At 38.3% G+C, this 18196-nt stretch overlaps 1 protein-coding gene across 3 annotated transcripts; it reads left to right on the plus strand.

Moving 5' to 3' along the window:
- Positions 1 to 734: 734 nt before the first annotated feature.
- LOC116265913 (protein DETOXIFICATION 35) lies at positions 735 to 10946 on the plus strand. 3 transcript variants are annotated; one of them, XM_031646908.2, is made up of 9 exons: positions 735 to 1071; positions 2065 to 2154; positions 4553 to 4834; positions 6568 to 6911; positions 7144 to 7200; positions 7719 to 7957; positions 9672 to 9790; positions 10413 to 10499; positions 10681 to 10946. In XM_031646908.2, the coding sequence occupies exons 1-9, from the start codon at positions 799 to 801 to the stop codon at positions 10750 to 10752; spliced, it is 1563 nt and encodes a 520-aa protein (XP_031502768.1). In that variant the 5' UTR covers positions 735 to 798; the 3' UTR covers positions 10753 to 10946. The 3 variants fall into 3 exon arrangements, with proteins under 3 accessions (XP_031502768.1, XP_031502769.1, XP_031502771.1); XM_031646909.2 differs by lacking the exon at positions 2065 to 2154; XM_031646911.2 differs by lacking the exons at positions 735 to 1071; positions 2065 to 2154 and adding an exon at positions 3931 to 4447.
- The last annotated feature ends 7250 nt before the right edge of the window (positions 10947 to 18196 follow it).

Raw genomic sequence — 18196 nt, forward strand, 5'->3', positions numbered from 1 at the left:
CTTTAATTTAGAATAAAATATTTAATTTTGGATTAAGATATGTAAATTCGGGTCAGATATCCGATATCTTTTTAAGAAAATTTTATTGTCTGGTCTGTTGTTTATTTAATATTAAATCCAAATAAGACTTTAATTGAAAGTCAATTTTTAATATCGAATTCGATCTGATTTTTTATTCGGATATCAAATTTTCTTTCATATCCAATTTACTTAAATCAATTTGATCGGCATCCCAATCCTACTGAAATCCGTTGACATACCTACCCAAATGTGAGCCGTGCGCCTCTACTTTTTCCTACCCTTCCTTCACAAAAAAGTTTGTACTTTTGTTTTTCTTTTGGTTTCTGTTTTTTCTTTTCAACTTATCATGAGCTTTTGTTTTACTTTGCTTGCTGAACTCAGCTCACTGCAAACAAACTTGGTTATATTGGTAGATGAAAATTTTGTGCACTAAGAATGATAAATGATAAAAAATGCCCCAGATTGATAACGAAGCTGGAAATCAAAGAAACGAAAATACTTAAAAGAACATTTCTTTTTCAACAGTTTCAAAAATAGCACCTTTTTTCTTTTGGTGTGACAGTTTCAAAAATACCCCCAAACTCCACTACAAATACTATTAGAGCATGGGTCCTTAATTCGCCGTCCATCTTGAAGTCGGTTGGGATGAACGGCGCGCATTTAGTGTGATCACTTATAAAGAGCACAATCGCATGCATAGGGGGTACCTTTCTCTCTCTACGGCCGTTTGGTGGTGGTGGTGTTTGCCGCGTTGGCTTATTGCTTCATATCTTAAAGATGGAAGAAGCATCTCCCCTGCTGCTCAACGGTGCCAGTCGGGAAGTCTCCGGCGACAATCCGGAGGTGGAGAACGCAAGCATGGCTTGGCGCCTATTCCTCAAGGAATCGGGACGCCTCTGGTCAATCGGCATCCCCATCGTCTTCCAACTGCTCTGCATCTATGGCATCAACGCCTCAACCCAGATCTTAGTCGGCCAGGTCGGCGAACTGCAGCTCGCTGCCATCTCGATCGGCCTCTCTGTGATCGGCAACTTCGCCTTCGGTTTCCTGGTAAATTAAGTTCACGACTCTAACATCAATTAATTTGTTTGGTTTCATTTTCCTGCGTTGAATTTCCTACGGCGCTGCACTGGCCTAAGTTATTAATGGCTTAGTTACAGCCGGTAGAGCGTATAAAGGAGTCGGGCTTGAATATAATTCCGTCAGGCGAGGTTGGCGTCCATACGTAGGCCGAAGTTATTTTCTACGAGGTCCATCTATTTCGCTATAATTTCAGTTTTACAGCAGTGTATTATATTTTTCTAAAACAGGCGTAGTTAATTTTTGCAAACAAATGATAGAAAGAAGTGTTAGGGGCCTAAGCCTGAATCAAGGTGAAAAGCTAGTGTCACGCGTGTTTTAGGTGACGTTAAAACCGAATTTGTCGAAACCCCAGTTTTGACAGACCTAAAGTTTTTACAGGACCTTTTCTTCCACTAGGTTTTTTTTATCTTGTCATCCAAACGCATAAACTAATTTTCAAAAATAGTAAAAAGGTTCATTTTCTACAAAATCTGGATTTTTGACAAATCACCATATTTTTTTAAGGATCCTGTTCTATTAGATCAGATTAAAGAACCTGAAAATTGTGCTTTCCACCCTTGTCTGTTTGGATTGGAAAGATTTATGAACATCGTCACTTGCTTGATATCGTTGAATATAAGGCAGGCATTTATTTATGGTTGTCCATTACTTAACAGTTAGTTGTGGTTGGAAGTTGACCTGCAGATATTTAAAATCTATAAATATCGAAAGGCTTAATTGTGACCTGCCACCTGCAGTGTCTTCAAGGCGGAAGGTAGCAGTGCCTAGTGTAGGTATTCATACCCTTTTTACATGGCACGCCGATGACCTAGCAGGCCAACTGCGCACACACACACGCATAAAATATATTATTTTATTTTTTTGATACGCTTTAATCATTTCTGTATATTAGCATATATATGGTGTTCTCTTTCTTCATGTATGGAGACATCTAATATTTCACGATGACAACACTGCCAGGTAATATATATTTTAAGTGGAGGAGGAGGAGGAGGCTGGGGCTCTAATATGCATGGCCTTTGCTTGCAAACGACAAGCTGCCAGATCCAAGTATCTAACTTTATTTAAAAATATAAAAATTTACCCCCAGTAAAACATTGAATCCATGTTAAAACATGGAAGCTGGTTCTTTGTTATGCCATTTTACTTAGGACGGTTAAATATGCTTTCTTAAAGCATTAAGCAAGCACTGCTCTCTTAAGAGATATAAATAAATAAATTAAAAAAAGCACTTAGTTATAAATTTATTGAGTTATCTTTACATGTACGTAAAATCTTGGCAGATTGGAGGGAAAGGACGGTTTGTTGTGTTTTGGAGTTAAGCTAGGCTGTCAGTTGTATGGGGTGGGCCACTCGACATCTATAGATAACAATAAGAAAATAAGAAGACATTTTAGAAATAAAATATTGTCTTGCCTCAACAATGCAATGTCTAAGGCATGCTTGTGTAACCCAAATACACAAACTAGATTTTAAAAGCTAGTTAAGAAAACCATTTTGAAATTGAGCTTCTGGAAACCGAAAATATTGCTTTTTGTCAATGTCACAAACAATGATTTTCACAAAATGTTGTCCTCTTAACAAACACATGGTTTGCATTTGATTCTCCATGGATCTCATATCGGAGGGAATCTCAAAACTATGATAGCTGAAATCCACATTTGTATCAAAATATAGATTTCAGCTTCTACAGCTAATGTGTGAAAGGTGTGGATTTGAAATCTAATTAAGGTGGAGGGATTGGATTTGAAAATCGTGGATCTCATAGTCGTGAAAATCAAACTCAAACTAAAGAAAAGGCTGTTGCACAAAATGTACTTCTAAGTAATTGCTCCATAAATCTTCTATCTATTTATATGAAGAAGAAATCATGTAAGGAAACAACATTTTACAAATTTTATATATATATATATATATATATATATATATATTACCGTTGGGGCAAGAGATGGAGCCTTCAGCTGGTTTTACATATCTGTGCCCAATTACTTAAGTTACGTAGGAGAGCGACGATGTCCCTTAACTTAGGTTCCGGTTTATTGTAAACAAAATAATAATAATAATAAAGATAATTAGAACCTTATCATTGAGATGGTTGACTAGGGAGGATGGTTCTCTAGCATTAGTAAAATAATTTAAGTTCAAACTTGCCACTTAATGTTTGCAGGAGTACTCACAGAGTTAATACGTCGTACAGTTGGATGTCTATTAAATCCATATATTAACAAACAAAATTCAAGGATATGCCTATTAGTTGAATCCAGTTTTAATTTCTTGTCAGGTCCAGTGAGTGGGAACCACATTTATACAAATCCCAACACCCCAACATGGTAGATGTCACAGACATTTGTAATGACTGTAAGTGTGAAGTCGTAAAATCTAATGATTTTTCCATAATATGTTAGTACCATATTAAACTGATTGGGCATGTCTTAATCAAATCAGTCGGAGCGCTGGATCCATATCTAGATGTACAAAACACAATACCGATCTTCATCCAAATTTTTAAATGTAATTAATTTTTCTACCAGTCTCGCGCGGTGAGAAAAAATCCCACATATACTAAATGTGAGATATGTCGCGTGAGATATGTCGCACAACAGAATGCTCACACCTTTTGGCTTTTAGGTTGCTTAAATTCAGATACGACTCCAATATCTCAACTATTAAGCTAGGAGACTTTCAGACCGACTGGTAGTTGTCCATGAAATCAGTCCTTAACTTTCCCGTATAGATTGAAAGCTGTCATGTCAGCTGACACTTGCAAATTGCATTCATATTGAATGCAATTTGCAATTGTCAGCTGACTTGACAGCTTTATACAGAAAATTAAAGTGAATTTATACATCATTGGCATCAGGATTATTCACGAAGGGATCGTTTGATTCCCTCTCGTACTATATTTGATTTTAAATGATTAAGTTTTAATATCCATGCAATCACGGGAATTTTTGTCTTTTAAATCGTCGTTCCGAAACCGACTGTGAGAAGGGCCAATATATTGTTTGAAAATTGTTCAAGAATCGGCGGGTGCTGAACCCTTACAGGGTTTGTGCATGTCATCTTTGCGCAAGAGGCAATGCTAATTTCCTTTGTATCGTTTCAATTTTGTCCAAAAGATAAGGGTCTAATTTAAATTTATGAATGCATGGACATAGAATTAAATTAGACCGTTTTCCCTTCCTTCTTGTGAGAAACTTTTTGCAGGTGTAAAGGAGTAATGACAATTCATTCAAACACAAATGTTATGTTTCACCCGAAATTCTTCCTTTGATGATCGGTAGTGACCGTTAACATATTTCTTTTGATGCTGCACCTTGCCATATTAGATCATGAATTTAAGGTCAGAGGTAATCAAACATCTATAACTTCATCATCTTAATAAAATTGTGGAGGCTGACAGGAATTTTTTTCCTTTACTTTTTTTTTTTTTTTCCGGGGAGGATAGCTTGGGATGGGGAGTGCTCTTGAAACGCTATGTGGTCAGGCATATGGGGCTGGGCAGGTGCACATGCTGGGCGTCTACATGCAACGTTCGTGGATCATTCTGCTCGTTTGCTGTCTAATCATGAGCCCCATCTATGTGTTTGCTGGACCCATTTTGAAGCTCATTGGCCAAGAGGAAGATATAGCTCAACTTGCTGGCAGCTTCACCATTTTGATTATACCACAGCTCTTCTCCTATGCCATCAACTTTCCGGTCCAAAAGTTCCTCCAGGCTCAGTCTAAGGTGAGTTTTATAATGATGGTATGTATTGTTATATGTACATAGTAATTGGTAGCAACCATACCAATACCAATAATTCAGGGACAAATCCAGACCCTTTATATATGGTATTTAAAGATTTTTTTTTTTTTTTGAAACCTAACCTTACTAATATGAACCCAACGATACGCTGATGCAAAATGTATAATAAGTTAAATCAAAATTTCAACGTGAACCTTGCAAAATAATCTTTTATGGCCTTGTCAATTTCTTGAGCAAATATTACTAGCACCCTTCCCCAAGTTAGGCATACATTTGAAAATGGTTTTATATACCATTATCGAAGGACTTCGGTTCATGCATTTCCTTATTCCGAAGGGAAGTGTTTAATTGAAGAAAAATGGCCTTGAGGATGAAATTAACTCAAGAGTTAATTGAGCACCAAATTAATTGAATTAGAAAGAAAGAGAGAGAGAGAGATTGTGCGCGTGTGTATAGATAAGAGAGAGAGCACAGGAGAGAGAGAGAGAGAGAGAGAGAGAGAGAGAGAGAGAGAGAGACGCATAGGGCCACCTGAGTATTGACCACTTAAGTTTTCGTCCACCCAGTAATATATTTTGCATTAAAGAAGAAAAACCAATTTATGTATATGTTCTTCATGACCAAAATTATAAGAGCAAAAAAATAATAATAGTAAAAATAAAGTTGCATTGTTTTTTTTTACATACAAGTCGAATTTTTTAAACTAAGAGAATTCTTACTATAATAATAGGGATTTTTCCTATGTGACATGAACCCTTGGTCCACTTCAATAGCAGAGCCAGAAAATTTGCTGTGAGTGGAACTAATTAAGAAATTCTCATATATTGAGTGGCACACACACACATATTTTACTTATATATATATATGTGTGTGTGTGCGCGCACGCCCGTGTGCGCCAAATATAAAGAAAATAAACTTTTAGGTACTGGTGGTGTAGACAATCGCCCACCAAGGATGGATGCAGGGGGCAGGTAGGAGCCATGGCATGCTCTCAGATTTTAAAAACTCAAAACTGTGCATATAAATTATTAAAAATTTTATTTGGACCTATATAAAAAATTGAAAAATTATATTTATAGTTAAAATTTTGAAACTATAGTTCTGCCCCAACGAAGAAAAATTCCTAGATCCAATTTTGCTGCCCACACCTACCTAAATGTGGCTCTACCACTCCTATCCCGTAGATCCTTGCTTTGCATCTCACGCCTACCAGTCTACTTGAGTTGTGGTCCTTAGTTGCTAAAGAAGGACGCTGCTACCCTTACATCCCGCCATAACCACACCTACCTAAACGTGGCTCTACCACTCCTATCCCGTAGATCCTTGCTTTGCATCTCACGCCTACCAGTCTACTTGAGTTGTGGTTCTTAGTTGCTAAAGAAGGACGCTGCTACCCTTAGATCCCGCCATAACTGAAAGCAGTGGGCAGAGGCTCGAAGCCAAGTGGGGTTGGTGGGGAAGCGGGGTTGTATAGTTTTCAAAAAATTTAAGTTGGCCCCTGTAAAAAAAATTTGAAAACTATAATTGTAAGAAATTCTTGGCTCTGCCCTTGATCAAACTGCCAGGTAATTGGCCCAATGATGAGGCCATTCATTCTGCCCAAGCCATAGGTTCCCATGCAAGGACCAACCAGACGACGTTGGTCCTTTATTGATTATATGTTTTCGCCACACGAGCTAAGGGCCTTTATTGATTGGTTTAGTTATTTTGCTTAGGTTATGGTTCTGGCATGGATTGGACTTGTAGCGCTGGTCCTTCAAGTGTTTCTCGTTTGGCTGTTCATATGGGTCTTTGGCTGGGACTTGGCTGGAGCAGCCGTAGCACTGGACATTAGCGCCTGGTTCATTGTGGTCGCACAGCTGGTATATGTCTTTGGCTGGTGCAAAGATGGATGGACTGGATTTAGCTTGATGGCCTTGAATGACATTTGGGCGTTTGTCCGGCTCTCCCTAGCCTCGGCTGTCATGTTGTGCCTAGAAGTTTGGTACATGATGATACTTGTTCTTCTCACAGGATATTTGAACGATGCTGCCATCGCCGTGGATGCTTTAAGCATATGGTACTTTTAGTCATCAAGTCCAATACTCCCCATCTCACATTTTGCTTGCTTTGATTAATTTGCTTATTTGTTCGTTTTTTAACCCTTCTTTATCTTCTAATAGCAATAAAGTAAGGTTTATGTGTGTGTGAAGTTTATCAGTAACTTTTAATTTTCGTTCACTTAGAATTTTTATCTAAATATGGTTACCTGATTATCTAAAACTAACTGACCAGTTCTTTTTAACTTCCAGCATGAATATAAATGGATGGGAGTTCATAATTTTTATTGGAGTCAATGCAGCGATCAGGTGAGAAGTAACTCACTAGCATGTGATCCTTTTTCTTTCTTTTATTCCTCTTAATTTGCTTTATAGAGACGTACCATAGTAAATAAGAAGTCATGAATTACATCTCAATATGGATTTTAATAAAAATAAAAGGAAATAGGCCTAACTAATTATATAAGCAACATCAACTTCCAGATTCAAGGTTTTTTCAGCTTGTCAGCTACATCAAATAATGGTCAAGTTTATAAATTGATGCAATCTTCATATATTTTATCTATTGTTTATGTTTTTTCATGTTGGGCAAGATTAGAGAATTAGGCATGCATTAAAAAAATGATTGAATTAATACATTTTCATTCCCAAAAGGAAAAGTTCTTTCATCATTAATTAATTTGCTTTAATCAAGTGAGCATTGGAAATGTTGAAGCCGATAATTATTTCCAACAGTTTCTTTCAACTACGTGGTGAATTAAATTCGCTCTTTGTGATACAAATGTTTAATGATTCCCTCTTTGTGATATAAGTGTATTTTTTTTCAGTGTTCGTATATCAAATGAGCTTGGATCCGGCCATCCTAGGACTGCAAAGTTTGCAGTGGTCACTTCTATCATCTCGTCACTGCTGATTGGGTTTTTCTTCATGGCTGTGATTTTGATAGCTAGAGACTATTTTGCTGTGCTCTTCACCAGTAGTAAGGAAGTGCAAAGGGTAGTTACTAAACTTGCATATATTCTCGCAGTAACCATGGTGCTCAATAGCGTCCAACCTGTTATATCAGGTAACACTTCCATATTTCTGAAGGCTAACTTTAGGGTATATATCACATAAAATATTGGCCAATTTTAATGAAAAATTTGGAACTTGAGCATTTTTCTGTTAATTTACTAAAATTGGGTGACTTTTTGTGGAATATGCATTATTATGTTAAAGAAAAAGGGTTGTCTTTTTTTGTTATGTGTGTGTACTTTTATGTGGTACATGGAAGACAACTCTCTATTCTCTCTCTTTGTTAAATCCCAAGAGGAGAACAATCAAAAGGAAAAAGAGCTTAGCCATACACATATGCACCAGCCTTGGATGGTGATATTATGACTAATGAGTATTTCTCTATGACAAGGTAGACTGAGTAGGAATGTGCAATAGTACAGAAATGAGAAGAAACTCATTTCCTTTGTATGTGCCGACAAATATATGTTCTCTCAAAGTTGCTTATCCAAGAAAAATGTATGAGCTACCCATCCAAAATTGATGTCTCTTTTAAAACTCATGTTTTTAAACACATAAAATCAATTAGATTGTAGGATCTATATAAATCATAGCTGAAGTGTAAACAAGCTAGATTGCCTGAATAGTTAGATATATGTATGATACCGTATAAGCCACTAGATATAGGACTTATATTTTTAGAGTTAGTTATACCTACAACTTACTTAAGACATCATAATCAGGTTTATCTTTGACCCTATCCATTGAATTAGATAGAATGCGTGACAAAAGCCCTATTAATGGACTAGTTGTTTGTGTTACAAAAAACGAGCTTATGATTTTCAATGTTTTCTATTGAGACATTTGAAACATTAGAAAACCCTGACAGACAAAAATCAATCTTTTCTAATCCAACCTTAAAAATTTAATTTAACCAAATTGGATGCAAGGTTTCGGGCTGATCCTGGACTCTATCAAATAATTTAAGGGAGATAAGCATGGTAGGTTCACAAGTTCAAGGTGTCATTTTATTTTTTCAGAAATGATATATTTTCTTTTAACCCTTTAAATATGATGTATGTACATTTTATTGTAAAAACCATGCTTAAGTCATGTAGTTCTCACAAACAAACAAGTATGAGAAGTGTATGCCTATGAGTACCAACAATGGCTTGTCATTTTCTCGTAAGTGGTATAGCATTTGCTAACAAAAGACACACTCTATTTTACATTTATATATCTATTTGGATCATCTTCTGCTTCACACAATTTTTAGGTTAGCATTTTTATAGATTGATGCTGCACATGGACAAATGTTATAAAGCGTTTTACAATTTGTTGTAAAATCACATTCAAAACTATTCTTTTTTTACATCACTTGACATTCATTTTGCAGTCATGTTTCTGAAAAAAAAGTTTAAATGGTTGGTAAACAATACATACTAAGAATGTTTTGTGTGTATGTGTATTTTGCACATGTACTCGGTAGAAGCAAACTAGAGAGAGAGAGAGAAAGAGAGAGAGAGAGAGAGAGAGAACTCAATGGGTGGCATAGTGTCCAGAGAGAGAGAGAGAGAAAGAGAGAGGGAGGGAGACGTACTTACTATGGTAAGACACTATGCCACCCATTGAATTCTCTCTCTCTCTCTCTCTCCTTTTCTATTTTCCTATGTATGGTTAATGCACAATAACTATCCATTCAATTTTCTCCCCCTCAACCTTACTACCAAGTAGAATGGGATCTATAGATTCACTGACGAGTCTAAATTACCGTTATTGCAATGCAGGAATTGCTATTGGAGGAGGCTGGCAAGCATTAGTGGCTTATATAAATCTTGGGTGCTACTATGTATTTGGCCTTCCTCTTGGCATCATTTTAGGTTACAAATTGGACTTGGGAGTTCAGGTAAATCTCTACTTTGTCTTTGTGCCTCCTCAATCATCTTTGAGAATTTTTGCATTGTTTATCAATATCTCTCTATTACCTACTCATATTTTGCTTAATTTGTATTTGAAGAATGCATTCTAAATATGCTAGCATCTACTACTGTACTTATATAGGTGAGCTTTTTAAGTTTAATTCTTTTCACGTGCTTAGACAAAGTATATCCTGTTACAAGTTTGAACCATTCTTTCTTGTATATTGGTATGATGCTCTTTATACAATTGTATGCTTAGGGTATTGTAGAAACATGGAAAACATGTGATGGATTTACCAATGTCGTGAAAAGATGATATGACAACATGAACCTATAATACAACCTAAAACAGTCAAAAAACAAAGTGAGATATTTAAGTTGGTGAATTGAATTTATTTATTGAAGCATATCATGTGAAATCTATTCATGAACTTTTGAAACTTTTCCAATTTGTGCTGCAGCTTCCTACAAATTTTTTATTATTTTCCTTCTTTCTATTAGTTTGTGCCCTTTTGTCACCTTTTTATTGTTGAAAGCAATACACAATATGTCTAACAGGTTCTCTCTGTTTTATGATCTCTTATGCATCTATTGATCAATATTTTACAGGGAATTTGGTCTGGCTTGCTTGCCGGAACTATATTGCAAACTCTCATCCTCATAGTAATCCTATGGAGAACAGATTGGAAGAAAGAGGTAACCAATCTCTCCCAAAAAGAATAAAGAATGATCTCAAAACCTTGGAATCTATAGTTGTTTATTTCGCAAAGCATCAGATGATGTCATGCACAAATAAAAACTTGAATCATGCTTTGGAGAAAATTTTCATTAAATATTCATGAAGTCCCTGTTCATTTTTTTTGTTCCTTTGTCTCAGGCTGCTGTCTCATCTAAGAGAGTAAAGACTTGGGGTGGTCAAATAGAAGACGAGTTGCAGGTAGATACTTGAATGCAATTACAAGAAAGTTGAATTGAATTCAAGATAAAACCGTGAGGTTAAAAGTGCGGGAAGCTTGTTCATTTTTTTTCCTTGTGAAGTTTTTTTTTTTTTATATATTTGAGAACCATTTTCATGGTTATGTTGCCCAATAAAGTTGCAACTAAACAATTAAAGTTTTCTATATTAGAAGTAAGATTTATCTAGTCTGACATGCATATGAACAAGAGGATTTTAATGTCCTCCTACCAAAAATATTTCTAAAATAATAAGAGGCAATACTCTCTGAACATGTAAACCACATGGTTTAATGTGAATACACTGATGCTCATTATCCTTTTTCTCAACAAAAAATCGTATGGTAGAATTCGTCCCCTCTCAAAGATTTTTTAAGTTATCTCATAAACGTGGGAAATATTTGGACCCTCAATGTAGTTGAACTCATTCAGATGAGTTTTTGAATTTCAATGAAGTAGATATATTTTGGAATGGCTCTCATGTGACGCTTCTCTATAGACTCATCTTTCTAATTGGAACCATTTTCTTATTTCATTTTGTTTGCATCTTCTTTAAAAAAAATGGTTCTTTTCCAACAGAGTGTGGCTAGTTCCTTTAGTTTAATGTTTTTTGTTTCTCTTCATTACCCATTGGGATAACCGTAGAATATATAGCCTACACTAAAACAAGCATGTGGTTATCATCCATGGCAAATGCCAATAACCTTAAAAGCTATTGCCAAAACTATTTTTGGCAATAAGTCTGGCCGTAGCAGATTGCGATAGGTGGCATGTGGTGAACATCGCATGGTGGGTGCCACTGGGTACCATTGGCACCAACTAGAATCAAACCATTCAAAATATAATGGTGCAATAACGGTGATTAGACGTGAATAAAGTGTAGCCACGTAATTAGCACATACTTGATCTGTCCTACCCAAATATGTGTTGTACTCTAAGCATGAAGCAAGGAGTAATGAGTATGAATCTATTGAAAGCATATAGCAAAACACACATAATGGGGCATATGAACAACAAAAGGGGGCCCCTTAAGCCAAAACTTAAGTGACATCAATCAAAGAATGGCATTAGTGTCGTCCAAGATATTCCCCAGTGTGCTCAAACCGAACCTTGATCATGGATCTGCATAAGCTGCTTGATGAATACATGGAAAACATCAAAACCAAAGGAGTAAGGGCAAAACCCTGAGTATGGTCCAAATCCTCCAATCAGTCATCATTATGAAAAGGGAGATTCCCAAGGACACGGTCTAAACTAAGAGCAAGGAAGTGCAACAACAATACCTTAAACAGAGAAAATAGACCAGTGTCAAGGAGTGAGTACTGTAATGCCCAAACTATTATCATATAAATTTCTAAGCAAGGAAGGATGCCACCGAGCTCCTTGGATAATTCGGTCTGACTGTTGTGCAGATTATGGTCTACAACATCCAACTGACTCACTGGGATTGAAACTAGGCAAAGGTATCCATAGCCGTAACCTCAACTCACAAGTAATGATGAACTCAGTCTACTCTATAGTGGAAAGTTTCACACTCCACAACTGTTGAACAGGCAAGAACTAGCTCCTCATTAAAGGCCTAGAGAGGAGCACTTTCACTATATGCCAACCATAAATATCTGGGTCCTTACACCATGCAATTGAACCCTTTTTATGGTGGGCTCCACTTACTACAACCGATATACATAACGTCTTGGATCTTCGACCACATGCCGTTGCCTATGCCCACTTATGTTAAGGTCCAATTAATGCATGCTCATGATACGTAGTTGATGGAAACACATTATAAAATAATTCGAGACAGCAATACATCTCATGAAAGTGCCCAACCATACTCGCACGTCTAATGACCGCTCATATGGTCCACAATAGCATAAATGTCGTGCCATTGGATCATCAAAATCATGGCTGATCACATGACATTTTCAAGTCACAACTTGGGCACACTATGTATAGACAATCACCAGTCCATCACCAAGTTCTGCTCATGGGCTGATTCCAAGCCCGCTTCTAGAGATCAATAGCTCAGACCCACTTTCTACTATGCCAATAACAAGCGACCCTCTCCAGGCCCCACCTCCAACCAAATGCACAACTGACTTCATAAAGGGTCAACTAATGTCTCTGTAAGGTGCAATCATGCAAACGCTAGGGCTATTAACATCCTTGTGAATTTAATGCCCTGAATTAAATGATTTATGATCTAGCTATGGCCTGAACTATCATTCGTCATTTTAAGGTCCCTCAATGGACAGTAGATCCACTGTTAAGACTACAAGCTATAGGGGCAAACAAGAGCCTAGTGGCACAATCAGTCCCCTCCCAACTGTGAATGCAGATAGAGGGTTGACATGTCAAGTTTGAGAATTGAAGAGATCCATGCACATAGGTGTTCCAATTTCTCCAGGAAATTAATACATACAAGGAAAGTCGAGGTGTGGATGCATGGCCTGACCCCAGCCGAGCCCTAACTTGCCTTGGCCTGGCAATACGGTCTTGGCCGGCCAGCTTGGCTTTGGCCTGGCTAATGTGTCCTGGTGTGGCCAGGCCAAATCCTACTAGCCAGGCAATATCACACTTGGCCTGGCCTAGTGGGAATAGATCTTGGTAGACAATATCCTAAAAGTAATGATTTTGCTGATTTTTCTGGTAATTTATCATTGCACACAGTACATTTGTGTCCCAAGGCACTAAATTTGTAGTATTGCCCACCCTAGCGCCCACACAAGCGTTTTCTCCAAATTTGACTATAATATGACAAAATCTCAGTTGTACATGCTTTGTAAAATTGAAAATAGGGGTATATCGTACAAGCACCACAGAGGTTGCCGCACATGGCCCACTCACAAACATCATTTCTAGTAGCATGCAATTCCAAAAATCACCTTTTAACTACTAAAAAGTAGTCAGAATTGAACTAAACTTGAAATGGTGAGCTTTCTTGTTAATATGCTCTCCCCCTATGTTCATGCGGCCTTTTGACATGTAGTTGCCCCTCCAGTCTATCAAACTCTCTCTCTCTCTCTCTCTCTCTCTCTCTTTATCTCTCACCCCTGTCTACTCTCAAGTTGCCGCATCCTTGAGGTGGTTTTATTTGTTTATATGACAAATATTATTATTTTATTCATAGTTATTATTTGATTCTTGCGGAGGTGTACTAGAGAGCCCACTTGGGTGCAGGTGACACCACCTATATGGGCCTAACTGTATTTAGTTAACTCCAGTTAACCTTAATTATGCTTAATGGAAGTCCATCCTAGTTCAATGACTTAATATGTCCTTAAAGAGTAATTAGGATCTTAATATGTAAACATGCTTAATCATGATTAAGGGACCTTAATCCAAGATTAACCTTTAACTAATTTGCCCATGGTCCTGACTAAGAATATGACTATGCCGCTGGTCCCATTAACCAAATTCTGAAGTCTTCCTAGGTTTTGGACACCCATGTCCCATAGGTACGACTGCAACTTTTGCTGGGCTCGCAACATCTGTTTCGCATCCCGATTGAAATATCAGATAGATCTGGTTGTGTTTGTCACACCCCAACCTTTTGTCCCTCAAATAAAATTTGTTTTTTTTTCTTAAACATAAAGCATCGAGGTGCGACGACACAACAATTGAAAAGGAAATGAGCCGTGCAATTTCGAACAACGGGGCAACTTCCCATTATATAATCAATTTCATTCATACAAAAATCATGTCAGTACATATGACAAAAATGTCTCAAACCACAATTTTGATGCCTAACAAAAACAAGACATCAAAGAGACCAAGACACGATGTGCCGATACTACAAAAAACCCAAAACCTTTTCAGTAGGATGTGAGTGAAGCCATCTGATCAACTTGCTGCCCTGGGTCCGTCAAACCTGAAAAAGAAAACAATTGAAGGCTTAACCTTCGCAGTATGACAACAAGCCAGAAAAATCCCTAACCCTCTATAGTGAGGGTTTAAATGTGGGATATAATAATTTCGAAAACAATCACTATCATGTTGTGATGGGGCATAGTTTTCTATGACTTGCCATGAGAGTCTCTCACATGTACCACGACATGTAAAGCCACCATAGCACATGCACAAATCACATGCAACTCATGCATAAACTTATCATTCTCATTCACTTCATTCACACTACAATATGTAAAGGCCACTTAATGACTAAACTCAACATAATTCATAATCGCATTAACTTCATGCATATTCACTACATTCATATACACTTCATTCATATTTACTATCACATTCTTCTCATTTACTTTAACTATGAAACAATTTACTATCATGTTGTAGTAGTGCACATAGTCACATAACTTGTCAAGAAGCCCCTCACATATACCACAACATGCAAAGGCCATACAAAGGCCACAATATCACATTCAATAGTCACATGCAATTCAGGCATATCGCATCATTCATATCACTTCTTTCACATTCTTTCATTTACATTAACTTTAGTGAATTGAAAGTTCATGTGGGTGCAAACACAGGCATGTGCACACAGCGGGTAGCCTACAGCCGAGAGACAACCTTCATGGTGGCCCATAACAATATGGATCCATTCCCACTGCAGCGGTAGAGCATTCATCCATGGGTGTGTGAATTTCAAGGAGAGATACTCAGCCTTCCCTACGACACCCAGTTTGGGAAGGGGGAAGCCCAATGCTCCAAGCACATTACACAACAGTACCCTAGGGCCTTGCACCGCCTGCGCTCCGAACAGGCGAGACCAGTGGTGAAGGCGGGACAACTCCCAAACACATAGCCACATCCTACTGGCCTCTCATCTCTTATTCTTTTATTATTATCATTATAATTGCACATTAACAAAAAGACTGGCTAACTCACGAGGTTGGTTCACTTTACGAGTGCATCTATACCTCCAATTGCCTCCACACAAGGGCCACACATAACATTAATAGTCTTAGCTAGCCGTCATAACAATATGGGTACATCTACCCTCTAATCTCATTCAATTGCATCATTACCACGGCAATACATATGCAACAAATCACCACATTCACATTCATAAAAATTCACATCTTATCAAACACATCAATAATATCTTTTAAAACCTAGCCAAATCTCGGAGAGTAGTCTCGATCCGTGATTGCTCGTAGCCATCCTATACAATTATTATTCTATGATTCTCTCTAATGCACAATTGAGGTCGAGGAGACGCTCGACTCGATACCCAACCTCATTTGTCTTAAGCAGTTTTCAATTCTACCATGCACATGCAAATGAGTAACAATTTTTAAAACAAGCTTCTAATAGCTTTCCAAAACAAAACTTGTCACATGACGAATCATTTCCAAATTGACTGGCTAGCTCATGAGGTTGGTCCACTTCACGACTTCACACACACCTCCAATTGCCTCCCCACGAGGGCTACACATATCATTAACATTCTTAGCTAGCCATCATAACAATATGGGTACAACTACCCTTCAATTCATTCAATTGCATTATTGCCCACGGCAATGCATATGCAACAAATCATAACATTCACAATCACACACATCAGTCACATCTTTCAAAACTTAGCCAAACCACGGAGAGTAGTCTCCATCCATGATTGGCTCGTAGCTGTCCTATGCAATTATCATTTTATGATGCTCTCTAATGCACAATTTGGGTCGAAGAGATACTCGACTCGATACCCCACCTCATCTGTCCTAAGCAGTTATCAATTCTACCATGCACATGCAAATGCGTAACAGTTTTCAGAACCAGCTTCTAATAGCTTTTCAAAACAAAGCTTATCACATATTAATCATTCGCATGCGTACATACATTCACTCACAAAACAATCATTCAATCACATCACAATCCTAAGATCCAACGATCTTAGGAACACACATTCTCAAGTTGGCCCCAGGCAGGGATTTACCTGGAATGCCGTCATACCTGTCGCGCGTCCACAAAATACTTCAAGACACCTCAAGCTACAAAACGCATTGCTCAAGGTCTACTTGACGTACCCGGTGTACCTGCAAACATAGTCAAACGATAAGTTATCTATTTGGATCATTATCCAATCTATACAAATCTGAAAATATAAAAATTGAGGCATGTCATTGCCTCAAAAGGGTGTCGGCGAGTAGTATCGACTCACAAAACCCTCCAATAGGCCTCTACCCCAAAACATTGAGGTTGTGACCAAACATCTAAACTCAAAGCTTCGATTAACCTATCACTAACACACTTCTCATTCGCTTTCTTTAGTAGAGGCGTCAACCCAATAGTTACATCTAACTTACGTATTCTTTTCCCAAATAACGCCAAGATACACACGTTCACAAAAGCATGCACCACGTGCTCACTAAGACGGTTCTAAATCTTTTCCACAACATCACAATCTCTACCATGCTTCCCTATTGCTCCGAAAATCAACATATGATGCTAAAGAAATACATATACACGTGGATTCATGTTCTTCTCAAATTAATCATGAACTTTCCCCCAAAATAGCAACATCGCTAAAATGCAATCCAAATCATGAGTCTAGTATGCTCAAATAATAATTATGCATGCTCCAATAGATAATATTCAACAATCTAGGCTCGATTAGGCTTTGCTCACATCAATTTTAGAGTCTTAGCTGCTGCAGTCCTCCCGACAGCCACCTCACGAGTTAGAGTGATCCTCAAGCAGCCAAAGTCCTTCAAGGCCACCACCACCAACACATTCTAGTCACTGTTAAGATGGGGAGAACACGCCCCCAAACTGCAATCCATCGAACAGCCACAAAAGAGTTGAAATCAGCGAAAGTGGAGTTTACGAGAGGGGTCTATCATTAGAAGAGGCCCACGGCAGTAGTGTGGGAAGCTGAAAACGAGTGAGTGAGGGGGAAACAAGGGATAGGGTGAGGGAGACAGGTTTGGCATAAGAGAGCAAGAAAGAGCGTAGGGAGTGTCTGGTTGAGGGAGAGGGCTCGAGCAGGGAGGGTTCGGGCAGATGGGAGAGGCAAACAGAGAGGGAGAGAGAGCATGAGAGTGGCGGAAAGGGGGAAACAGTACGGGAGGGAGAGGGATTGGTGCGGTGAAGGGCGAGTGAGAAAAAGATGAAAGTAAGGATAGGGAAGGACCAGCGTTTCTCACCTGTGCGCCGCCGCCGCCACCATTAACCTCTGTCGCCGCTGCTCAATCCTCTGCCTTCTTCTTCTATGTGGTAAGGACAGGGAAGGACCTACGTTTCTCACCTGTGCGCTGCCGCCGCGACCATGAACCTCTGTCGACGCTGCTCCATCCTCTACCTTCTTCGTCTCTATGGTAAGGTCGTAGCAAAGGGAGAGACGAAGAGGAGAAACAAGGGAGAAGAGGGAAAGACGAGGGAGGAGAGGGTGAGGTTGGGACCGTCTTTCGTGATGGGTTTGGGTCTGGGTCTTGATCCCGATCCGACCCGACCTGCCCAAAAACAAATAGTGTTACAATGTT

Source organism: Nymphaea colorata, chromosome 12, assembly GCF_008831285.2.
Source record: "Nymphaea colorata isolate Beijing-Zhang1983 chromosome 12, ASM883128v2, whole genome shotgun sequence".
Lineage (NCBI taxonomy): Eukaryota > Viridiplantae > Streptophyta > Magnoliopsida > Nymphaeales > Nymphaeaceae > Nymphaea > Nymphaea colorata.